Source organism: Homarus americanus, unplaced genomic scaffold, assembly GCF_018991925.1.
Source record: "Homarus americanus isolate GMGI-L3 unplaced genomic scaffold, GMGI_Hamer_2.0 scaffold51859, whole genome shotgun sequence".
Taxonomy (NCBI): Eukaryota; Metazoa; Arthropoda; class Malacostraca; order Decapoda; family Nephropidae; genus Homarus; species Homarus americanus.
The window spans coordinates 10,980,552-11,007,390 of NW_024711292.1; the positions used below are offsets into that span (position 1 = coordinate 10,980,552).

The window sequence follows — 26,839 nt, forward strand, 5'->3', positions numbered from 1 at the left end:
TGTGTACCTCTTTTTCCTCTTGTACCTCACCCCCCCTCCCTCCCAAGCTGTGGAGATTTAGATAACAATGCTCTTCCTCGGATACTCTACCATACGTGAAAGACTCCTCCAAAGGTGCTTTTTTAATAGCTGTGGACGCCCAGTTGGTGAGGTGAGGAAGACGGAGAGAGAGGAGAAAGGGAAGGCTTCAATATCAGGTGGAGGTCGTCCGTCATTTACATGCGGCGGCTTGTTGCCGTTTTGGAGGTGAATGTAAAATGTGCATTAGTGTCGGGCCGAGCGGGGAAGGAGGGAGGAGGAGAAGAAGAAGAATGAGGAGGAGGAAGGAGGGAGTAAGGAGAAGGAAGGGGAGTAGAGAAGAAGGAGGAGGGGGGAGGAGAATAAGAATGAGGAGGAGGAGAAGAAGAAGAATGGGGAGGCGGGGGAGAGGGGAGTAGGAGAAAGAGGGAAGGAGGAGGGAGGATTTGGTGGATGCGGGCGGATGTCAGGCTAACTGGGGTTGGCTTGCTGGCTGACTGACTGTCTATCTGACTGCCTTTTCTGGTGTGTGTGTGTCGTTCTCTTAATTTGACTCTTGTTGACAGCCGACGTCGTATTAGCCCTCTCTCTCTCTCTCTCTCTCCTCTCTCTCTCTCTCTCTCTCTCTCTCTCTCTCATTTTATCTGTCTGCCTGACCACCTGCCATATTGCCTGTGTGCCCCTCGTCTGTGTGTGACCAGCTGGACGTGTGTTGGGGAGTGTTCTCGCTGGTTGGGTGGCGGCGAGGGGTGGGAGGGGGGGTGGGGAAGGCGGCTACTGTGTAATTTAATTAGTGAATACTTGATCACCCTTTTTAAGTGGTATCACAGAGACAAGTGGAGGCAAACAAACGGAGAGACAGTTAGACAGATTACAGACAGACAGGTAAGAGGTCAGTGTGTGTGTATGTGTGTGTGTGTGTGTGTGTGTGTGTGTGTGTGTGTGTGTGTGTGTGTGTGTGTGTGTGTGTGTGTGTTTGATGGGCAATTTGAGTACCCGGATAATGATAGGGTTCTTTGACCTGTCTCTTACCTGCCCTTGGAGACCATCGCCACCCTAAGAGACCACCACCATCACCTTGGGAGACCACCACCGCCACCACCTAGGAGCCACCACCACCACCACCACCACTGCCCTAGGGAGACCCACCGCCACCACCACCACCCTAGGAAACCACCACTACCCTAGCAGACCACTACCACCCTGGGCCATTACTGCCCTCGGGGCCACTACTACCCTCAGAGACCACCACCACAGTAGGGGCCACCACTACCTAGGGATCACCACTACTCTAGGGAGACCACCACCACCACCTTGGAGACTACCACCACACCGACCCTAGGAGACGTTATTAGTCCAATGTTACGATCACTTTCCATAAGTACTGTCCATGTGTACCATTTATTTATGTTTGGGTACCATTCTGTGTGTGTGTGTGTGTGTGTGTCCATACTACGGTGTGTGTCTGTGTGTACATGCGTGATGGAGAGAGAGGAGGATGGTGTACCGTGAGATATTCATGCTTTGTCGTCATGTCGACTGTGGCGTCACACGTAGAAGGGCTCTGTCACAGGGGGCTCTGTCACACAGGGGGAGGCTCTGTCACACGGGGCTCTGTCACACAGGCTCTGTCACACGGGAGGCTCTGTCACACGGGGAGGCTCATCACACAGGGGGAGGCTCTGTCAGGGGAGGCTCTGTCACAGGGAGGCTCTGTCACAGGGTAGGCTCTGACACACGGGGCTCTGTCACTGGGGTAGGCTCTGCACAGGCTCTGACACACGGGGCTCTGTCCAGGGTGGGCTCTGGCACACGGGGGCTCTGTCACAGTGGGAAGGCTGTGTCACACGGGGGGGCTCTGCACACAGGGGAGGCTCTGTCACAGGTGGGAGGCTCTTCACACGGGGAGGCTCTGTCACACAGGGGAGGCTCTGTCACACGGGGGAGGCTCTGTCACACAGGGGTAGGCTCTGTCACGGGGAGGCTCTGTCACACAGGGAGGCTGTCACACAGGGGTAGGCTCTGTCACACGGGGGAGGCTCTTCTGCAGGGGCTCTGTCACAGGGGGAGGCTCTGTCACACGGGGTGGGCTCTGACACAGGGAGGCTCTGTCACACAGGGGAGGCTCTGACACGGGAGGCTCTGTCACACGGGGTGGGCTCTGACACACGGGGAGGCTCTGTCACACGGTGGAAGGCTGTGTCACACGTGGCTCTGTCACAGGGGAGGCTCTGTCACACAGGGAGGCTCTGTCACACGGTGGAGGCTCTGTCACACAGTGGGGAAGGCTCTGTCACACGTAGAAGGCTCTGTCACACGTAGAAGGGCTCTGTCACACGGGGGAGCTCTCTGTCACAGGGGAGGCTCCTGTCACAGGGAGGCTCTGTCACACAGGGTGGGCTCTGTCAGGAGGCTCTGTCACACGGGGAGGCTCTGTCACAGGGGTAGGCTCTGACACACAGGCTCTCACAGGTGGGCTCTGTCACACAGAGCTCCCAGGTGAGGCTCTGTCTACACGGGGTGGGCTCTGACACACGGAGGCTCTGTCACACGTGGAAGGCTGTGTCACACGTAGAGGCTCTGTCACAGGGAGGCTCTGTCACAGGGAGCTCTGTCACACGGGAGGCTCTGTCACAGTGGGGAGGCTCTGTCACACGTAGAAGGGCTCTGTCACATGAAGGGCTCTGTCACACAGGGGGGCTCTGTCACACGGGAGGCTCTGTCACAGGGGTAGGCTCTGTCACACAGGGGTGGGCTCTGTCACAGGGGAGGCTCTGTCACACGGGGGGGCTCTGTGTCACACGGGGAGGCTCTGTCACAGGGGGGCTCTGTCACACAGGGTGGGCTCTGACACACGGGGAGGCTCTGTCACAGGGGTGGGCTCTCACACGGGGGGCTCTGGTAGGGGAGGGCTCATCACAGGGGTGGCTCTGACACACGGGAGGCTCTGTCACACAGTGGAAGGCTCTGTCACACGTGAAGGGCTCTGTCCTGGGGGGGCTCTGTCACAGGGGTGGCTCTGTCACACAGGGGAGGCTCCTGTCACACAGGAGGCTCTGTAACACAGGGGAGCTGTGTCACGGGAGGCTCCTGTCACACAGGGGCTCTGTCACACGGGAGGCTCTGACACAGGGGGCTCTGTCACACAGGGGCTCTGTCACACAGGAGGCTCTGTCACACAGGGGCTCTGTCACAGGGGCTCTGCACAGGGGAGGGCTCTGTCACACGGTGGGGAGGCTGTGTCACACGTAGAGGGGGCTCTGTCATCACGGAGGGCTCTGTCACAGGAGGCTCTGTCACGGAGGGGCTCTTGTCACACTGGGAGGCTCTGTAACCTGGGAGGCTCTGTCACACTGGGGAGGCTCTGTAACACTGGGAGGCTCTGTCACACTGGGGGCTCTGTCACACTGGGGAGGCTGTGTCACTGAGGAGGCTCTGTAACACAGGGGGGCCTCTGTAACACGGGGAGCTCTGTAACACAGGGGAGGCTCTGTAATGCTGGGAGGCTCTGTCACACTGGGGAAGGCTGTGTCACAGGAAGAAGGCTGTGTCTCACACGGGAGGAGGCTCTGTCACACGGTGGGAGGCTGTGTAACGGTGGGAAGGCTGTGTCACAGGAGGCTCTGTCACACAGGGGAGGCTCTGTCACACGGGGGAGGCTGTGTCCAGGGAGGAGGCTCTGTCACACTGGCAGGCTGTGTCACAGGGAAGGCTGTGTCACACAGGGGCTCTGTCAGGGAAGGCTCTGTAACACGGGTGGAAGCTGTGTCACGTGGAGGCTGTGGCACGGGGGCTGTGTCACACTGGGGTTGTGTCGCATTGGGGGAGGCTGTGCCACACAGGAGGCTGTATCACGGGGAGGTTGTGTCACACAGGGGGCTGTGCCACACAGAGCTGTATCACACAGGAGGTTGTGTCACAGGGTAGGCTGTGACACACGGGGAGTGGGGCCGAGTTGGAATAGACCCACCTTCAGGAAGTGCCGTCATCCCTCCACCCTCTAAAGCAATCCCTCACCTTAGAAGCAACCTCCTCCAGCATCCAAGTAACCCTCACCACTGTTCAGATTAATCCCCACCTTCTAAGCAATCCCTCCTTCCCTCTGATGCCAACATGAACTCTACCTCAGTTTTTTTTTTAATCATAGAATACATAACTCATAAGAGCATTACCTGACACACACACACACACACACACACACACATCTTATCTGAACGATACATTGTGGTTTTCGTAATAAGGATACCATGAGGGTTTGAGGTAATTTTCTCGCAGTAATAGAAACCACATCAACACGGAACAGATTCCCAGAAAATTCATCATGGTAGTAATTTTCTCCCTAACTGTAGTAATGAGAAAACACGTTTGATTGGCCCTCACGAGGAAGAACACGATGATGTGCTGTTGGTCAGGACGGTGCAGGGTGGTGCTGAGGCGGTAATTTTGGGGAGTAGAGGTGGTGTGGGGAGGGTGGTGTGGGGGAGGAGGGTGGTGTGGGGAGGAGGGGGAGTGGTGTGGGGAGGGAGGGGGTGGTGGGGAGGGGTAGTGTGGGGGAGGAGTGTGTGTGGGGAGGAGGGTGGTGTGGGAGGAGGAGGTGGTGTGGGGATGAGGGTGGGTGTGGGGGAGGGGGTGGTGTGGGGGGAGGAGGTGTGTGGGGAGGAGGGGTGTGGTGTGGGGAGGGTGTGGGGAGGAGAGGGTGGTGTGGGAGGGGGTGGTGTGGGGAGGGGGGTGGTGTGGGGAGGAGGGGTGGTGTGGGGAGGGGGTGGTGTGGGGAGGGTGGTCTGGGGAGGGGGGTGGTGTGGGGAGGGAGGGTGGTGTGGGGAGGGAGGGGGTGGTGTGGGGGAGGGGGGGTGGTGTGGGGAGGAGGGGTGGTGTGGGGGAGGGGGTGGTGTGGGAAGGGGTGGTGTCGGCAGGTGTGGGGAGGTGTTGTAGGAGGTGTGTGGGAAGAGGTGGTGTGCACGCAGGTTTGGGGTGGTGTTGGCAGGTGTGCAGAGGGGGTGGTGTGGGAAGGTGTGGGGAGGTGGTGGTGTGGGGAGGGGGTGGTGTGGGCAGGGGTTGTGTGGGCAGATGTGGGGAGTGGGTGGTATGGGCAGATGTGAGGAGGGGGCGGTGTGGTCAGGTATGAGGAGAGTGGTGTTGGATGGTGTGGGGGCGGTGTGGTCAGGTGTGGGGGGGAGGTGGTTTTGGCAGGTGTGGGAGGGGGTGGTGTGGGTAGGTGAGGTGTAGGCTCAAGTGTTCTCGTGGACTAGCGGGATTTTCTCTCAAAGCGTCAGGTTGCATGTCCTTCCTCCTCCTCCTTCTCTCTACCACACAGCAGTCCTCACCCTCTCTACCACACAGCAGTCCTCCCCACCTCTCTCTACCACACAGCAGTCTCCCTCACTCCTCTCTCTACCACAGCAGTCCTCCCTCACCTCTCTCTACCACACAGCAGTCCTCCCTCCTCCCTCTCTCTACCACACAGCAGTCCTCCCTCACCTCTCTCCTACCACACAGCAGTCCTCCCTCACCCTCTCTCTCCACACGCTGTCCTCCTCCTCCCTCTCTCCCCACACAGCAGTCCTCCCTCCTCCCTCTCTCTACCACACAGCAGTCCCTCCTCCTCCCTTTCTCTACCACACAGCAGTCCTCCCTCCTCCCTCTCCCCACACACAGCAGTCCTCCCTCACTCTCTCTCTACCACACAGTCCTCCTCACTCCCTCTCTCTACCACACAGCAGTCCTCCCTCCACCCTCTCTCTACCACACAGCAGTCCTCCCTCACTCCCTCTCCCTACCACACAAAGCCTTCCTCCTCCTCCTCCCCTCCCCCTCCTCTTTCCCTCTCATCTCTCTCTTCATCTCTCTCTCTATCCTCTATCCTTCCCTCTCCTTCACTCCCCCCTCCCCTCCCTCTCCCGTCCTATACTAACCACATCTACTGTACTACTCACGGAGACACAACGCCTCTGCCGATACACAACCACCTACCCACCACCTCACCAAACAACCACACTACCCACCACTCATCAAACAACCACACTACCCACCCTCACTTATCCCTTACCTTCATAGGGTAATAACACGACCCTTACCTTCACTTGGTGTGTAATAGCCCTTACCTTCATGGTGTCTTGACCCTTACCTTGGGGGTAATAACACGACCTGTACCTTCCTTGGGGTAATACTTGACCTTACCTTCACTTGGGGTATGCTTGCAACCCTTACCTTCACTTGGGGTAATAACACGACCCTTACCTTCACTTGGGGTAATAACAGCCCTTACCTTGGGGTATGCTTGACCCTTACCTTCACTTGGGGTAATAACTTGACCCTTACCTTCATTGGGGTAATAACCTGTAACTTTACCTTCATGGGAGTATGTGACCCTTACCTTGGAATGCTGACCCTTACCTTCATTGGGGAATATCTTGACCCTTACCTTGGGGTAATAACTGATCCTTACCTTCACTTGGGGTAATAACGACCCTTACGCTTCACCAGGGGTATATACGACCCTTACCGGAGTATGTGACCCCTTACAGCACTTGGGGTAATAACACGACCCTTACCTTGGGGTAATAACACATCCCTTACCTTGGGGTAATAACTGACCCTTACCTTGGGGTAATAACGACCCTTACCTTCACTTGGGGTATGCTTACGACCCTCACTTGGTTATATGCTTGACCCTTACCTTGGGTAATAACGACCCTTACTTTAGGGTATCTTGACCTTACCTTCTTGGGGTAATAACTGACCTTACCTTGGGGTAATAACGACCCTTACCTTCACAGGGAATGTAACGACCCTTACCTTGGGGTAATACTTGACCCTTACCTTGGGGTAATAACGACCCACACCATCACTTGGGGTAATAACACGACCCTTACGCCAGGGTATCTTGACCCTTACCCTTCACTTGGGGTAATAACATTACCTTGGGGTAATAACGTACTTACCTTCATAGGGTATACTTGACCTGTACCTTCACTTGGGGTAATAACGACCCTTACCTTGGGGTAATAACGACCCTTACCTTCCTAGGTGTATTAGACCTGTACCTTCGGGTTACCTTACTTGGGGTAATAACAGACCTGTACCTTCACTTGGGGTATGCTTGACCTGTACCTTCACTTGGGGTGTACTTGACCCTTACTTGGGGTAATAACGATATTACCTTCACTTGGGGAGTATCTTGACCTATACCTTCACTTGGGGTATCTTGACCCTTACCTTGGGTTAATACTGACCCTCACTCAGGGGTAATAACGACCCTCACTCAGGGGTATGCTTGACCCTCACTTAGAGTGTCTTGACCCTCACTTGGGGATTAATAACACGACCCTCATTGGGGTAATAACTTGACCCTCCTTGGGGATACTCTACACACGCACCAGGGATAACTCTCATAAAATTCCGGCCAGAATTCATTAAATGCTGTTGGAAAGTTAACAAGTGTTTTGTTACTGGGTAAATTTTTGATAATACCGAGGGTGGAATCCTCTGTGTGTGTGTGTGTGTGTGTGTTGTGTTCGTTAGATGGGTTTTACGTCTAGCTGACATTCGATATAATGGATTTTCTTCAATATAGTCCCTTAAATAGGGTTTCACACTGTATCCTGTCAGGACACACACGGCCTCTCTCTGCATCAAGTTTTTCTCGTCGTGTGTGAGCGAAGACTCCACAGTCTGTCTTAAAGAATGGTGATTTGGTTTTATGTTCCTCTTGACTGATGGGCCAGAACGTCATGATGGTATAGCCTCATGTTGAGCCTTGTTACGGTGGAGGTTAAGAAAGGAATGTTTGAGACTCAAAATATAACTCTTTACCGTAGCGTGGTGGTCAGCATCTATCACCGTGTCTTAAGTAATTTGACAATTCATCTTAGTCAGTAAACATGGGCGAAACATTACGAAACGATTGTAAGTCTCAAGTTAAAAGGAGAAACAAACTGATTAATCATACTTTTGGAGAATCCGCGTCTGGTTGTTGTGGTGTGAGGTTGCAGGAGTGATGAGTATAGTGTGACACTTACACCTCCCTGGTGTAAGGGGTGTTGTGTTATGTTGTTGTGTTGTGCTGTCCGCCAACACCTGACCCAGTGTTGTCATACCTGGGGGCTGGGGGGTATTATTTACTAAGTAACTCTTTGACAGCGTCTCGTGTCTCTTAAGTGTTAAAGGCGTGTGTGCGTGCCTCATAAAATATCGTTCCCCAAAACAGCAGTAGGTAAACAGGCTAAATTAATATTCATAAATGACTAAAGAAATACCTACATAGACATAACCAACTTTAAATTAATTAAAAACACAGAATGAATGACTGAATAATACAAAAATTAATAACACAATCAAAACAATGAAAATAGAAATACTGCAAAATAAGATCTTATACAGAAGATAAATGTTGTGTTGTATGGAATGAGACCAGGCTGGTGCAGTGGTGAATATTGATATACAGCTACAACCAATATTCCTTGGACACTACCTGGCATATATCTGTCTGCCTGTGTGATTGGTTTATATGTTGCGGTGTTATGTAAATCCAAGTACCCTGACCTTACGTGACCGCCACTACTTGTTGTCAAAGGCTATTCAGGGATTTTGTCTATAAGTGACAGAAAATAAGATAAATAGAATGATAAAGTGATCTTCAAAAAACATATTTAAAATGTTCATTAGATATCGTTTGCTGGGGCATATTTTGGACAGATATTTAATATCATAGAGGGGTGGGAGGAGACAGTGTGTGACGTGCCATCATTATTATTAGATAATTATTTTCTGATATTTCGGTACAGAGAATCGCGCGACAATATTTTTAGGGTTAATATTTTTTCTCAGTCATCAACCAGTCAGTCACTCAGAGAATTAATTCTGAACCAGTCACCAAAACTTCCTTTTCAGCCTTTCAGTCAGTCAGTCAGTCAGTCAGTCCTTTCTCTTTCTTTCTCTCAGTCATTCAGTCAAACAACCTAACATGTCCACTAACAAAATAAATTATTCATTCATTCAGTACACACACACACACACACACACACACACACACACACACACACACACACATGCACATGTACACATACATCAAACACAAAACACACTAAAAACAAACCTTACACACACACATGCAAACACAAAACACACATACACACACACACACACACACACACACACACACACACACACACACACACACACACACACACACCACACACACACACACACACACACACACACACACACACACACACACACACAACACACACATACACACACACACACACACACACACACACACACTCCATGCACTAATGTCGTTGTCCTGAAGATAAATAATACAGTATATATTTTATTCCTCCGAGTTAACTGAACGTTGGTCTGTAAAACTATGTTGATATTTGCATGTGTTGCTGAGTGTTGAGTGTGTATTAGTAATGTGTTTTCTGAGTGTGTGTTTCTAGGATGAGTGTGTGTTTCTGTATTGAGTGTGTGTGTTGAGAGTGTGTGCTGGATTTTAAAGTGTGTGTTCTTAAATAGTGAGTGTTTGTGGTGTGTTAAATATGTTACTGTGTGTTGGGTGTGTTACTGGAATGTTGCTTGTGTTGGTAGGTGTTAGTATATGTTACTGTCTATATATGTGTTTGTTAGTAAGTGTTGAATGTATGTTTGCTGTGTGTATATTTGAACATGTGTATGTTGCTTGTGTGTGTGTGTGTGTGTGTGTGTGTGTGTGTGTGTGTGTGAAAGTACATTCAACATTAACAGCACCCAGTAACAACACACTTAACTACTTCAACACCCAGTAACACACAATAAACAACCAGAAACACACTTTACACAGTCAACACCAATAACACCTCTTCTTCCAGAATCTCAATGTAGTTTTAGACCATCACGTGGCACCACTGACATGATCTTTCCTGCCCGCCATATACAGGAAAAGTGCAGAGAACAGCGTCGTGACCCGTACATGGCCTTCATCGACCTAACCAAGGCCTTCAACTCAGTCAACAGGGATGCCCTCTGGCGAACTTTCAGCCGTTTTGTCTGCCCACCAAAATTCATCGCCATTGGAACAACTCCACGATGGCATGAACGGCAGTGTCCTGTACAATGGCACCCAGTCTGAGTTCTTTTCCATCCAAACGGGGGTAAAACAAGGGTGTGTACTGGCACCAACTCTCTTTTCTATTTTCTTGGCTGCCTTCCTTACTCGTGCCAGTGCCAATTTAGCAGGCGGGGTCGACATCGAGTAACGGGTGAAGGGGGGGTCTTTTCAACATAAGATGACTCCAGGCAAGAACAAAGGCGTCGGCAGCTTCCATTACTGAACTTCAGTATGCAGACGACCTCACCCTTGTCGCTCACACTAAACTCGACCTGGGAGATCCTGAACACCTACACAGATGCATATGCACACTTCGGACTTGAGGTGAATTTTCGTAAGACTCAGATTCTCTTTCAGTCTGCCCCTGGTTCAGCCACACCTCCACCATTCATCCAGCTTAACGGCAATTCCCTCTCATATTTTACCCACTTTCAGTATCTCGGCTCCCACCTGTCCACCATCGCGGACATCGATGAAGATATTCAACATCGGATCAGATGTGCATCTCGAGCCTTTGACAGACTCCGTACCCGTGTCTTCAGCTGTAGGGAGCTGAAATTATCTAAAATGGTGCACGTATATCGAGCAGTGGTCCTCCCCACCCTGCTTTAAAGGCAGCCAGAAATGGGTCACATACAGGAGGCACATCAAGGCGTGAAAACTTTCACCAACGTAGTCTACGTTCCATCCTCCGAGTTCGCTGGGAAGACAAGAGAACAAATGCCAGTATTCTTGTTGACACCAACTGTAGGGAGCATCGAGGCTACCATTATTCATGAACAACTACGCTGGACTGGCCATGTTACCCGCATGGACGATAGTAGACTGCCAAAGTAGCTACTTTACTGTCACCTAACGAATAGCAAACGTAACGCTGACGGGCAACTGAAAAAGTTTAAGGATAGTTTAAAGACAAACCTGAAAAAGTGCCAAATCGACCCCTCACCTGGGAGATGATTACTCCACACCGCAACGCTTGGGAGGGCACCACCGCCAACGCCGGAAGACGCTGCCGCCGCCCTCCTGCACTAGTTGTAGCCCTCCTCATATGCAACATCTGTGGACACCCTGCCGGTCCCGTGGTCCTCACCTAGTTACCTCAGAGCTCACAAGCAAGGTGACATCATAATAACTCCTATCATTGTCTCATAGCTGGATGATCATCACTTGATTCGGGTGACAACAAAGTAGTAATAGTGTGTGTGTGTGTGTGTGTGTGTGTGTGTGTGTGTGTGTGTGTGTGTGTGCCACTGTGTGGGGTGACGTTTGTGTGTGTGTGTGTGTGTGGAGGGGGTGGCGGCGGCTAGCCTGTGTCCACGGGCCTTATATTGCCTCCATGGGCTGTCGATATTGTACATCATCACTGTCGTCTCTCTCTCTCTCTCTCTCTCTCTCTCTCTCTCTCTCTCTCTCTCCGTTGTTTGACCCGACCTAGCTCATTTTTGGGGTTTGTAAGTGTGTGTGTGTTTGGTATGAGAGAGTACGTGCACCACAACACACACACACACAGTTACTTGCCACACTGTGTTATCACTACCAGCCGGCCTATCTTCACGCCTCACAGAGCGCCGCTGAACCCCCGTCAGATGGGACTTAGGTCATGACTCAGCAGTAACAACATTTTTCAGTACCTGTCGAAATTACCTGTCTGAGTTGTTGAGGTGTGAAGACGTCATCACCCTCCCATGTGTGTGAGATGACGTCATCAACCCCGAGTGTGTGAGAGACGTCATCACCCTCCCATGTGTGTGAGATGACGTCATCACCTCCCAGGTGTGAGAAGACGTCATCACCCTCCCATGTGAGATGACGTCATCAACCCCAGGTGTGAGAAGACGTCATCACCCTCCCATGTGTAGATGTCATCAACCCCCAGGTGTGTGAGAAGACGTCATCACCTCCCATGTGTGTGAGATGACGTCATCACCCTCCATGTGTGTGAGATGAGTCATCAACCCCTAGGTGTGAAAGGACGTCACTCTCCCAGGTGTGTGATGACGCCATCACCCCCAGGTGTGTGAGATGACGTCATCACCCTCCCAGGTGTGTGAGATGACGTCATCACCCCCAGGTGTGTGAGATGACGTCATCACCTCCCAGGTGTGAGATGACGTCATCACCCTCCCAGGTGTGTGAGATGACGTCATCACCCTCCCAGGTGTGTGACATGACGTCATCACCCTCCCAGGTGTGTGAGATGACGTCATCACCCTCCCAGGTGTGTGAGATGACGTCATCACCCTCCCAGGTGTGTGAGATGACGTCATCACCCTCCCAGGTGTGTGAGATGACGTCATCACCCTCCCAGGTGTTAGTGTAATCACTGGCAGACAGCGACACTGACAGACCGTGGCCAGTGTGGGCCAGGCTCTCACCCCCTCCCCAGCGTCCTGACACGCTCATTGAAAGTACTCACCCTCTCATAGTAGGTGCTGACGAAGGCTAAGTACTCCTGGGTATATAAGACTTGGTAATTTTAAGTTAGATGATGGGAGTTTGGCGTGAGCTGCAGGTGAGAGAACTCAAGAACTCGTTTACTGCCTGATGGGAAAGGTGAGGAAGGGGAATTAGTCGTGTGTGTGTGGGGGGGGGGCATTTGCGTGTGTGTGTGTGGGGGAGGCATTGCGTGCGTGTGTAGTGGCAGGGGGGGACATTTGCGTAGTGTCACATTCCCTGTGCGTGTCTTGAGCCACACATATCCACTGTAATTGGTAGAAGTGCAAGGGTTGTATTGCACGCTGGTGGTAGAGTGGACTGACACGCTTTAGGTGAATTAGCGAGAGGAATATAACGTTTCCATAGATGATTCAGTACACAAGAATACATTGTAATTTGTTCCTGCAGCAGTAGAGTTACAGTTTCTGGAACACATATATAACTTATTCATATTACTGTATGATTTTAAAACTGGGATAAAAGAAAAAACTATTTTACGTTGCTCGTGATTTTTTTCTTATTTTCAATTTCCAGAGAACAAATCTCATTTTTTTTTTTGGTGTGTGTACTGAGTTGCAAATTAAATTAGAGTTAATATTTAGATGTACAGACTTACAAGAGTCGTGACTTCCAGCAGTTGCCTCGGAGAGAGAGAGAGAGAGAGAGAGAGAGAGAGAGAGAGAGAGAGAGAGAGAGAGAGAGAGAGAGAGTAATAAAAATAAACACTGGTAAATAGACTGTAGTGAAGTGTACGCTACCTGGCTATGTTCTACATCACCTTCCTGTTGCATTCCCACACCAGTAACTTGGACCTGGTAGAGTAAGTGTGCCTGCCTGCCTGCCTGGCTACTTTAGTTCTGGCAGGAAACGGAACCAATACTGTTTGGTCAGACGAGGTGGTAGGTGTACCCCTCCTCTCCCCTCACCCCCCTTCACATTCTGACCCCACCGCTACACCTTCCCCTCTATACCCTCACTTCCCCACCCAATCCTGTACTACTCCTCCCTCTCCCTCCCTCACCCCCTCCCTTACCCCTAACCCCCATCATTCCTCCCTACCCCTACCCACATTACCCCTTCCCTACTGCACGGGGCTGGAGGCCGGGAGTATTGCAGGTGTCAAGGGTCATTAAACACATAAAATATTACTTGATTTTTTGCCATGTATGTCTCCGTCCGTCTGCGTCCGTCCGTCCGCGTGAATTGCCTTACCTGGCGCACAACGCAAGATCCGTTTTAAACATCTAAAATGAAGTCAGTATACGTGCTCATTACTCTCCTAACAGTCCGCGACCTACAATAAGCAACAACTTCATTTATCACAATAAGACTCCAACATGCCACTGGGCTGCATTATTCAGTAAGGTCATCCTACTCGACCTCATTGGCTGTAATCACTCGTAATAGCCACTTGGACGGTAAGTGTGCTCTTTAGTCAAGGATATATTTTTTTTTGTGATGCAGTATATATATAAGGTAATGTTCTATTATATGTATACACGGCTCTCGTAATGACCACAGATCTGTTTATTCTTTCTTATATCTCTTTATATATTTGTAATTATCTCAATCTATATTAATAATGTTCTCTGGTTTATCTTCCTCTATACTCATGTTTATATCGTTATGTTCATGTGTGTTTACTGTGAGTAAGTATAGCGGCGTTCATTTAATTGTATCTAACCACAGCTAACTAGTGTCATCATTTAAGTATTATTAATTTCAGCCTTCGTAAAAATTTATCTAACCACAGCTTTTACTTAATTATAGCTGACCACAACCTTCATATCAGAACACGCGATTAATTATGTCTTATCTAGAAGAAGGGGCATTTAAGTCTTCTTCTTCTTCTTCTTCTTCTTCTTCTTCTTCTTCTTCATCTTCTTCTTCATCTTCTCCTCCTCCTCCTCCTCCTCCTCCTCCTCCTCCTCCTCCTCCTCCTCCTCCTCTTCTTCTTCTTCTTCTTAACAATTAATCATCACACCTTCAGTTATATATCCAATTAATTTTAACACTTACGAGGCTCTAACCTCGATGTGACACAATCAGACAATTGTTTTTATTTTATTTATCAATTTTCAATTTTTATGGTGATTTCTTTTTATGAAGTTAAAGTCAAATAATTAACACTAAAATGAGGAAGTTGGGAGGTGACAGACACGTTGTAATAGAAACTGGTAAATGTCCTTGTGTCAAATGGCCTCCTTGGTATTGTAATCATTTTTCTTTACAATGGTTGAAAATGTCCTTGATTTTTTTTATTTACGTTTTAATTGTTTTCGTTTTATGTTGTAGAGACTTTTGAGTTAATGACGAAGACACGGCGGAGTAACACTGACAATTGGGGCAGTGTTGACAAGGTCTTCGGTGGGGTTGGGGGAATGATTAAGGTTGACAGTCTTCCCTTCAGAGTACGGAGTTGATGGCCTGTTACTATCTTAGTGCTTGGTGGTGCTCACTGTTGTACCCAGTGCTTGGTGGTGCTCACTTGTTGTACCCAGTGCTTGGTGGTGCTCACTTGTTGTACCCAGTGCTTGGTGGTGCTCACTTGTTGTACCCAGTGCTTGGTGGTGCTCACTTGTTGTACCCAGTGCTTGGTGGTGCTCACTTGTTGTACCCAGTGCTTGGTGGTGCTCACTTGTTGTACCAATTGCTGTGGTGCTCTTGTTGTACCCAGTGCTTGGTGGTGCTCACTTGTTGTACCCAGTGTTGGTGGTGCTCACTTGTGTACCCAGTGTGGTGGTGCTCACTTGTTACCCAGTGCTTGGTGGTGCTCACTTGTTGTACCCAGTGCTTGGTGGTGCTCACTTGTTGTACTAAGTGCTTGGTGGTGCTCACTTGTTGCAGTGTAGTGGTGCTCACTTGTTGTACTCAGTGCTTGGTGGTGCTCTTGTTGTACCCAGTGCTTGGTGTGCTCTTGTTGTACCCAGTGCTTGGTGGTGCTCACTTGTTGTACCCAGTGCTTGGTGGTGCTCACTTGTTGTGCCAGTGCTTGGTGGTGCTCACTTGTTGTACCCAGTGCTTGGTGGTGCTCACTTGTTGTACCAGTGCTTGGTGGTGCTCACTTGTTGTACCAGTGCTTGGTGGTGCTCACTTGTTGTACCCAGTGCTTGGTGGTGCTCACTTGTTGTACCCAGTGCTTGGTGGTGCTCACTTGTTGTACCCAGTGCTTGGTGCTCACTTGTTTGTACCCAGTGCTTGGTGGTGCTCACTTGTTGTACCCAGTGCTTGGTGGTGCTCACTTGTTGTACCCAGTGCTTGGTGGTGCTCACTTGTTGTATGCTTGGTGGTGCTCACTTGTTGCCAGTGTGGTGGTGCTCTTGTTGTACCAGTGCTTGGTGGTGCTCACTTGTTGTACCCAGTGTGGTGGTGCTCACTTGTTGTCCCAGTGTAGTGGTGCTCTTGTTGTACCAGTGCTTGGTGGTGCTCACTTGTTGTACCCAGTGCTGTGGTGCTCACTTGTTGTACCCAGTGCTTGGTGGTGCTCACTTGTTTGTACCCAGTGCTTGGTGGTGCTCACTTGTTGTACCCAGTGCTTGGTGGTGCTCACTTGTTGTACCCAGTGCTTGGTGGTGCTCACTTGTTGTACCCAGTGCTTGGTGGTGCTCACTTGTTGTACCCAGTGCTTGGTGGTGCTCACTTGTTGTATCCAGTGGATGTTACAACCCCCCCCCCCTCTCCGCCACCCCCATCGGGCGAGCAACCGTGGAGTGGACACGAGAGCCTGGCATACCCCCGGCATACACCAAGCCATATTAGGAATCGTTTCACTCACAATTTCCTCCTCCTCCTCCTCCTCCCCACCTTGATGGAACGGAACGGTAAGAGTTATTATTAGCGCCGGACACAAGGCCACGGCTGAGATACTCTGAGGAAATCATATTGTCTTTTTCCAACACAACAAGGGACTTTCTGTGCCTTCTTCACTTACCCCTAAATGCTATCGCAGATGTTAGCAGAAATTGGATACTGCGACAACAAGCTCTAGTTGTAGCCCGTTGATACACCAAACGTTGGCAGGGACTAACTCTACAACAAACGTTCATTGTAGGTAACTGGCAGAGCAAACGGTGGCAGGGACTGATACCACAACAATCGCTGAATGTAGCCAGTTGACAGAATAAACGTTTACAACATTAGTTAGGTCAGGAAAGACAGGTGAGAATCGGGTGACTAAACCAAGCCAAAAATATACGTACATAAACATATACAAGACAAAACATAAAATAGATATTTACTTTAGTCCAAGGAAACAAGATATGAAATATACTTAACCTTATAAAAACTATATACTTACAGGGAATATACTTCTTACCCTCACAAGAATCATTATAGATTAGTTTTCTTGCTCACCGTCAGTAAATATACACAACACACATACGTAGTGAGGCATAAATAATCTGCTTTGAAAAGAAATATAGACGAGAGAAACTTAGCGTCAGGTGGCGAGACATCTCCATGCCAGAGCCAGGAAAAAACACTTCATTGACCTGGTTATACCTTCTGACGACTCGTTATTAACAGCACTTATTTAGTTGTCTCTTGTTTTAATTATCCTCGATTTCCACCTTTCTCGATTAGACTGATAATGTCTTTCGCGGGAGGGAAGTTTACGGTATACGAGTATACAGGTATATCAAGAGAGTTACGAAGTGTATACTAGTATTAAAAGTATTTGTGTTTGCCATACCTTGGTAGTGGATGTGTGACAGGTGAGGTGGTGGGGAATGCTGGTGTGGTGTTAGTGATGGTGGTGATGGCGGTAGTAGCGGTGGTCTAGTGGTCGCGTGTTCTGTGGTCGGGGCCCAGAGCTCTGTAGCCATTCATAAATACTGTCTTGTGAAGGTATATACGCTTGGTTGTAAACGTGTGTGGTAACGAGGGGAAAGGAGTGGAGGCCAGTATCTTTATTTGTGGTTGAGGACATGAGGAGAGGGGAAGAGAGGGGAGTTGGGGGCGCCATCTGTTGCTGGGATTCCTAAGACTGCTGTGTAGAGGATGGTCACTAGCTGGGACAACCATGGTCCGTGTTTGCTGGGATTATTCTATATAGGGACGCTTGTAAATTAGGTCCATTGCTTACAGGATCCACTGGAATTATAATATGCTGGGCTTGCTAGGAGTGCTGTTTACTAGGGTTGCTAGGACCACAACAGCTGGGTCTGACAGGGTTCATCTCTGTTAAACATCCTCAGACCACCCCCTAATTCACTAGGACCACTATCTTCTACACTTACCAGAGCCACAGTTAGTTCTACCAGGACTAGTCTGTGTTCTGAACTTGCTAGGATCACAGCTGGGTGTGTTGGACCTGGAGGAAGCATATGAGCCTTTAAGGGCCTACCCCAACATCCTCCGGAAGACGTGTATTTATAGAAGGGTTATATTATTGTTTTATTGCTGCTGGCTGTGTCGTCAGGAAGGGGCTACACTCACGACTGCTGTCTAAATTTAATACGTTTTTGGGCCATTTTAGTTGCTTATCTGGTGTAGGCCTACATACCTACCTTGGCTTCCAAAAACTGTTATCAGGTATTTCATCATTTCTGTGTGTGTGTGTGTGTGTGTGTGTGTGTGTGTGTGTGTGTGTGTGTGGTGTGTGTGGTGTGTGTGTGTGTGTGTGTGGTGTGGTGGTGTGTGTGTGTGTGTGTGTGTGTGTGTGTGTGTGTGTGTGTGTGTGTGTGTAGTGAGATGGTCAGCAGGTGTCTCACCTATCAGAGGCAATAATGTTCAGCAACAAGTCACTTAAAACACGTTAAGAAACTACTTAAGGCAGAGGTAGATGTAGCAGGTGAGGAGGTAGTGAGGACCAGTGACAGTGAGGGAGGTGGTAGGAGGACCAGTGACAGGTGAGGATATGGTGAGGACCAGGACAGGTGAGGAGGTAGTGAGGACAGTGACAGAGGAGATGGTGAGGACCAGTGACAGGTGAGGAGGTGGTGAGATCAGTGACAGGTGGAGATATGGTGAGACCAGTGACAGGTGAGGAGGTAGTGAGGATCAGTGACAGGTGAGGAGGTAGTGAGACCAGTGACAGGTGAGGAGGTAGAGACCAGTGACAGGTGAGGAGATGGTGAGGGACCAGTGACAGGTGAGGAGGTAGTGAGGATCAGTGACAGGTGGAGGAGGTAGAACAGTGACAGGTGAGGATATGGTGAGGACCAGTGACAGGTGAGGAGGTAGTGAGGATCAGTGACAGGTGAGGATATAGTGAGGACCAGTGACAGGTGGAGGAGGTAGTGAGGACAGTGACAGGTGAGGAGGTAGTGAGGATCAGTGACAGTTGAGGAGGTAGTGAGGACTGAGTGACAGGTGAGGAGGTAGGTGAGGATCAGTGACAGGTGAGGAGGTAGTGAGGACCAGTGACAGGTGAGGAGGTAGTGAGGATCAGTGGAGTGAGGAGGTAGTGAGGATCAGTGACAGGTGAGGAGGTAGTGAGGATCAGACAGGTGAGGAGGTAGTGAGGACCAGTGACAGGTGAGGAGGTAGGAGGATCAGTGACAGGTGAGGAGGTAGTGAGGATCAGTGACAGGTGAGGAGGTAGTAGACCAGTGACAGGTGGGAGGATTAGTGAGGACCAGTGACAGGAGAGGTGTGAGGACCAGTGACAGGTGAGGAGGTAGTGAGGACCAGTGACAGGTGAGGAGGTAGTGAGATCAGTGACAGGTGAGGAGGGTGAGGATCAGGTGACAGAGGAGGTAGAGGATCAGTGACAGGTGAGGAGGTAGTGAGGATCAGTGACAGGTGAGGAGGTGGTAGTGAGGCAGTGACAGGTGAGGAGGTAGTGAGGATCAGTGACAGGTGAGGAGGTAGTGAGGATCAGTGACAGGTGAGGAGGTAGTGAGGACCAGAGACAGGTGGGAGGATATAGTGAGGACCAGTGACAGGTGAGGATATAGTGAGGATCAGTGACAGGTGAGGAGGTGTGAGGACCAGTGACAGGTGAGGAGGTAGTGAGGATCAGTGACAGGTGAGGAGGTAGTGAGGATCAGTGACAGGTGAGGAGGTAGTGAGGATCAGTGACAGGACAGGTGAGGAAGGGTGTAATGACCGCCAGCTAGGACAGGTCAGGTAACAGTACCCACTCAGGCTCCAAGGTTAACATCGCCACCACAAATATAAACATTAAAACTCTGAATTGAAACTTAACTTATAATTAGTAACGCTATATTTTATTGTCTTGAACTTAACCTATTATTTGTACGGCTATCATAGTCAATTGGCTCAAATTAGAAGAGCGATTTATCGAGAGTTCTATACTGTGGGTGTATTTTTTAAGGGTTCAAACTTCTAAATTACCGGTGTTAGTGCAGCTCATGTTACGAGGAACCTCTGTTTTTATTTATTTTTAATCAAGAGAGATGGTGGGAGAACCTGTCTGCCGGGGGTGGTGCATGAACTAGCCTGGCTGCCCTCCACACAAGGACGAGTCTTCCTTCTCCTCGTGTGCATTATCGTTATGTGTGTGTGTGTGTGTGTGTGTGTGTGTGTGGTGTGGTGTTGTGTGGGTGGTGTTTAGGCACATCCCAGTGAGTGGCTGATGACTGCTGGCCGGGTGGTGTGGTGTCAAAAATAAAATAATAACAATAATTAACGGTTTATTGAAGAGCTTGGCAGCCAGAAGGCAAAATATACAGTTACATATGGGAATGGGTTTGAATTACAAATAATATACAAGTAACATAAGTAACTACAAATAAGAATATATAATCAGATGGGGGAAAAGCTCAAACTACAGTGCATTTCAACATAGTGACAGTGCAAGGAGTAGTGTTTACTGGGGAGTGAATGCACTGGTTTATTACAAGTTATTGATAATTTTACAATGGTTGGGACTGGGCTGTTCTTATAGCGATCAGTTCGTGCACGTATGGGCTGGATGCGGTTGTGGTGTCGAACAGCTTTTGGACTAGGGATCTCAGGTGGTAGTAGGAGCCGGTGTCGAGGATGGTGTGTGTGTGTAGTAAGCCTGTTTACCAGTTGATTGCTAGTGTAGGAGTTACTTCATGTTTTGACGTAGATAAAATATCTAGTTGAAGATGGTTGTGTCCAGGACTGAGGCGAGGAAGCTGTGGGTGGTGGTGGTGGTGCTGGGGAAGGAAGGTGGTGGTGAGGATGGTGGTAGTGGTGTTGAAGGTTGTGGTGGTGAAAGTGTTATTGGTAATGGTGATGCTCGATGTGGTGGTGGTGGTGATGGTGGAGGTGGTGATGGTGGTGTTTGTGATGTGTAGACGCTTGTGTTAGTATTAGATACCTACAGACGAATAATTAATCTGGTGGACAAGCAAGCAGTATCTCAGGAGGACCATACCGTATGTGGGGAGGCTGGAGGCACACTGTCTCATGCTGGTGGTGGTGACAGTCCCCCTACACTAACACACACAACACCTTCTACACCACCACCTTTTCTCTTCTGCTGTTTCCCTGTTTCTTTTCCTTTGATTCATTCATTTGTTCTTCTTGGTTATTTTTCATTTTCTTCTACTTGTTCCCCTCCTCATCTTCCATATTGAGGTCAAGTGTACGTAACCTTTGTCCAGGTATTGGCAGTATTTCGGTCATCTGGTGTTGACGTGTTTACAGAATTACGTTTCCCAGACTATAAGATGCTCGGTGCCTTGTGAGTGTCCTGTGCAGTTGATTAGAATATTTGTTGTAGGTCTTTTAAGTCATTTCCTACTATATTGTAGTGTAATAATAATAATAATAATAATAATAATAATAATAATAATAATAATACTTTTAATGATAACTATAACTTATAATGAAATTCTCATGGAGGAAAAAAAATCCAAAGCTATTGTATATTATTTATGAAGTCGGTAAGGTGGTTCGCTGAGGTCAAGAGTGACATACATCTACAATAATCCCATAACCCAGTAGAGGTCAGCGTATTGATATGGGGGTCACCTGAAGATTAAGCACCCCAACTTGTTTCACCTGATGACTAAACACTCCAACACATACCTAGCCTAATCTAATAAAATTCAACCTAACCTAACCTAACCTCACCTCACCTAACCTAACCTAACCTAACCTAACCTAACCTAACCTAACCTAACCTCCCAGATAGCTTTAAGGTATTTGATCAACAGGTAAAATAACAAGAAAAAAACAAATTCAAACCGTCGGTGGAAAATCTTATTGCTCTCGGTATTGTCACTGTGTGTGTGTGTGTGTGTGTGTGTGTGTGTGTGTGTGTGTGTGTGTGTGTGTGTGTGTGTGTCTTATCACGACGTCATCAGTGCCTCTCCCTACTAGCGCCCTCACCTTATTGTCCTGACTTGACCGCTAAGGTTTTTGCTCCCTTATCGACATCTGCGGCCCGTCTGTGTCACAAGTTTAAATTGTCCCGAAAACCTCTTCATCATAGGAATACATCAGGGGGAACGAACCTGTTATTGGAAGGACATTATGGTGGTATTTACTTTACAGATAGACGTAATAGAACAGTTTTCTTTGGTTAACAGGTTCTTGGACCATTTACTTTGAGGAGAAGTGTATGTTAAATCGTTGTGTTTGAGGAGGTAAAGGCTATTGAACCATTGAATTTATTTTAAGGAAAACTGTTCATTAAAAATATTGCCCATTTTTTTAAGGAAGAATATCAATCCATTTTCCTTAAATGGATAAAAACGTTATCTTATTTTCTTGGAGTGAGAAAAGTTGATTATTTTAAAGGAAAACAAACATAAGGTAACAGAAGATACTAATATATCTGTACCAGTAAAGTGTGTTTTTGTGTCGTGTTTGTGAAGGCATAATTTGCATACTCTGTGGTGAACGCCCAGAAGATGTCTGCTTTTTGTTTACAAACTTCTTATATGTTCAGGTGGTGTTTTTTTTTTTACTTACATTCTTGGGGAAATTAACCCACCCACGTGAGACGCTGAGGCCAGGCCGGTGTAGTGTATCGCTCGTATAGTACAACATGGTCTCCAGTGTGTTGTTGGCGACATGTTTTGAGTCTTTGTTTTAAGAAGCCACATTTTTTTTTATATTGTAGCGAGACCGAAACATATATACGTGCGAACACACTCAAATGCACACACACACACACACACACACACACACACACACACACACACACACACACACGTTATTATAACACATTAACAGTAGATATGTTAATACTTCCTTGTTATAGTATACACCGATGATAATATCTCACTATATGACACTGAAATAAATACAAATGCCAAAATCTCCGGTATGATTCAACCTCTGTAACAACAATAATATATCTGACCTCTGACCTCTACAGCACCAACAATATACCTGACTTCTGACCTCTGCAACACCAATAATATATCTGACCTCTGCCTAACAACAATACACCTACTCTGTAAACCAACAATATACATGACTTCTGACCTCTGCTACACCAACAATATACATGACTTCTGACCTCTACCACAACAATATACCTGACTTCTGACCTCTGCCACCAACAACATACCTGACTTCTGACCTCTACCACTAACAAATATACCTGACTTGTGATACAACACAAAAATTATCATGACTTCTGACCTCTGCTACACCAACAATATACCTGACTTCTGACCTCTACAACACTAACAAATATACTGACTTCTGACCTCGGCAACACCAACAATATACATGACTTCTGCCTCTGCTACACCAACAATATACATGACTTCTGACCTCTGCAACACCAACAATATACTTGACCTCTGACCTCTGCTACACCAACAATACACCTGACTTCTGACCTCTGTACCACCAATATCATAGTACATAATTTAAGTCTGTCTGTGTCTAATTAATACTCGGTGACAAAAAGTATTACATCGAGGGCGTAACTAGACTGATCGAATATTTTAGTGAATTAACCAAAATATTTAACCAAATTACCAAAGTATTAAGTTAAAATCACCCAAATTATTACTACCATTAGTTGGGGACAAAAAGATGAAGGTATATATGACATGCCATTGCAATAATATATATGTATGCACTTGCAATAACATATAGTATACACCTGCAATAACATATAGTATACACCTGCAATAACATATAATATACACCTGCAACCATTTACAGGTATGCACCTGCAATAACATATAGTATACACCTGTAATAACAAGAGTATACACCAATAACGTATAGTATACACAATAACATATAATATCACCTGCAATAACATATAGTATATACACCTGCAATAACATATAGTATACACCTTAACATATAGTATACACCTGCAATAACATATAGTATACACCTGCAATAACATATAATATACACCTGCAATAACATATAGTATACACCTGCAATAACATATAGTATACACCTGCAATATACAGTATAACCATCAGTTGAGATAAAATGTCATAATATAATCTGAATTCTGTAGTAAGATGCTGTATGATGCATTTACTTACTCAAATTAGTGGGTAGGGAAGTGTGTGTGTGTGTGTGTGTGTGTGTGTGTGTGTGTGTGTGTGTGTGTGTGTGTGTGTGTGTGTGTGTGTGTGTGTGTGTGTGTGTGTGTGTGTGTGTGTGTGTGTGTGTGTGTGTGTGTGTGTGTGTGTGTGTGTGTGTGTGTGTGTGTGTGTGTGTGTGTGTGTGTGTGTGTGTGTGTGTGTGTGTGTGTGTGTGTGTGTGTGTGTGTGTGTGTGTGTGTGTGTTTTCCACCTGCTGCTCACCAGTCATCTCCTTCATCTTAACTTTCTGGGAACGGCGGTTCCTTTATTTCTCTCTCCTTTTTTTTATGATTTGGGGGAATCTTACTTTTTATCGACTTAAGATTAGATACGTCGACTTATTTCACCTGATGAATGAACACCTTGACGATAACCTAACCTAACCTAACCTAACAAACTACCTAACAACTTTACTTTAACCCCCAACCAGGACTAACTTTAAGGTGTTTATTGATGTAAAATAAGCTGGGGTGCCTAATATTCATGTGATCCTATTCTTTATTGTTATATCTGAGTGAGGTGAAATTATTACCCTCCTTGATGGTGGGTTAAGTGTCCGTCCATCTGTCCGTCTGTCTGTCAGTTGGTTGGTCGAGACTCAGCAGCATGATCATGTTAGTTCATTCTGGACATACCATGGAGGTCAGAAGGTCAAGGTCATGGTGGGGTCATGTAGTGCAAAATTGTGAAATATGTTTGGGTCCCCCCTCCCCCCCCCCCGACCCAAGTGTAATTTAGTTATGTTTTTATATACGGTTTGAGTTTTTTTTATATATCGGGGTTACGTAAAATGTGTATGTCTCTATTTTTAAGTTAGTTATGTCAAGTTATTTACCATTTATCTTTTTATTTGGTGGATGACGTGTGGATGTCAGGTGACTCACAGTTCTGGCTCACTAATACTCAGGTGTGTGTGTGTGTGTGTGTGTGTGTGTGTGTGTGTGTGTGTGTGTGTGTGTGTGTGTGTTACGCCCACCTGTCTCACCCTACACTACCAGGTGGCCACATTCGTCCACACGTGCCCACACCCGCCCACACATACTCGCCCTTCACCGTCCGGTCAAACAGGGTGTCCACACCTTACCTAGGATAGTCGCCCTCCATGGTAGTGTAGATGTGTGTGGGGAGGTAAGCCCTCTCGCCATCCACCCACCTCACTCCACCACCACCCTCACTCACACCACCCTCCTCACACCCACCCTCCTCTACCACCCACCTCCACTCCTCCCACCCTCACTCCCACCCACCCTCCTCTCCCCACCCTCACTCCCCACCCCCTCCTCACTCACCCACCCTCCCTCTACCCACCCTCCTCATCACCCCCTCCTCACCCACCCACCCTCACTCATCACCCACCCCTCCTCATCCACCACCCCTCCTCATCACCCACCCTCCTCATCCCCCACCCTCACTCATCACCCCCCTCATCATCACCCACCCTCACTCCACCACCCACCCTCACTCATCACCCCACCCTCCACTCTACCCACCCCTCCTCATCACCCCCTCACTCACCCTCCACTCATCACCCACCCTCCTCCCACCACCACCCTCACTCATCACCCCTCCCTCCCACCCACCCTCACTCCTTCACCCTCCTCACCACCCACCCCCTCACTCCACCCACCCCTCTCCCACCACCCTCACTCACCACCCACCCTCACTCACTCACCCACCCTCCTCTCCCCTCCTCTTCCACCTCTCCTACCCACCTCCTCATCACACCCTCCTCACCACCCCTCACTCTCACCCTCCTCACCACCCTCACTCACCCCACCCCTCACTCATCCACCCACCCTCCTCACCCTCCTCACTCTCCCACCCCTCCTCACCCACCCACCCCTCACTACCCCACCCTCACTCATCACCCCTCCTCCTTCTACCCTCCCAGGGATAGAACTGAATTAGAACCATAGTAATTGAGGTAGAACTTAAACTTGGATGAATGTCGATGTATGTCTTATACACACACACACACACACACACACACACACACACACACACACACACACACACATCTTACTCTTTTAGAGTTGATATTTATCAGTGTGCCTCTCTTAGTCACTGTCCTCTGTGTGTATTTACTGTGTTACCTGTGTGTGTTATATGTATATGTTATATGTGTGTGTACCTGTGTGTGTTGCCCATATTGTTACCTTTATGTGTTACCTGTGTGTTTTACCTGTTGTTTTGTGTGTTACCTGTGTATGTTGCCATATGTGTTACCTGTATTACCTGTGTTTTACCTGTGTGTGTACCTGTGTGTGTTACCTGTGTGTGCCCATATGTATTCCTTATGTGTTACCTGTGTTTTTACCTGTGTGTTTACACCTGTGTGTGTTACCTGTGTGTGTGCCCATATGTATTACTATGTGTTACCTGTGTGTTTACCTGTGTGTGTTACCTGTGTGTGTATGTTACACCTGTGTATGTTAGTGTATGTGTGTGTGATACCTGTATGTTACCTGCGTGTTCTCCCTCATATTTTTGTTCCCTATGTGTTTTTGTTATTTTGTCTTATGTAGGTTATTGTTCCTCTTATGTGTTCCTTGTTCTCGTGTTTTTGTTATTTTGTTATAGTTGTTCTTGTTCTTGTTGTCTGGAGTATTGTTCCTTTTTTTTGTGTGTTTATGTTAGTATTTCTTCCTTGTGTGTTTCTGCTTATGGCTTCCTTCCCTCACTCCTGTCTCTCCCTCATTCTTGTCTCTCCTTCGTTTCTTGTCTCTCCCTCATTCTTGTCTCTCCTTCGTTTTCTTGTCTCTCCCTCATTCAGGTCCTTCGTTCTTGTCTCTCTCGTTCTTGTCTCCTTCGTTCTTGTCTCTCTCCCTCCTGTCTCTCCTCATTC

General features: G+C 48.0%; 1 protein-coding gene across 1 annotated transcript; it reads right to left on the minus strand.

Moving 5' to 3' along the window:
- Positions 1 to 2,023: 2,023 nt before the first annotated feature.
- Positions 2,024 to 16,298, minus strand: LOC121867017 (proline-rich protein 36-like). Its single transcript, XM_042366802.1, has 6 exons — positions 15,976 to 16,298; positions 15,004 to 15,207; positions 3,670 to 3,864; positions 3,336 to 3,453; positions 2,571 to 2,702; positions 2,024 to 2,197 (listed from the first exon to the last, which is right to left on the minus strand). Exons 1-6 carry the CDS (start codon positions 16,296 to 16,298, stop codon positions 2,024 to 2,026), a joined length of 1,146 nt encoding a protein of 381 aa, XP_042222736.1.
- Positions 16,299 to 26,839: the final 10,541 nt, after the last annotated feature.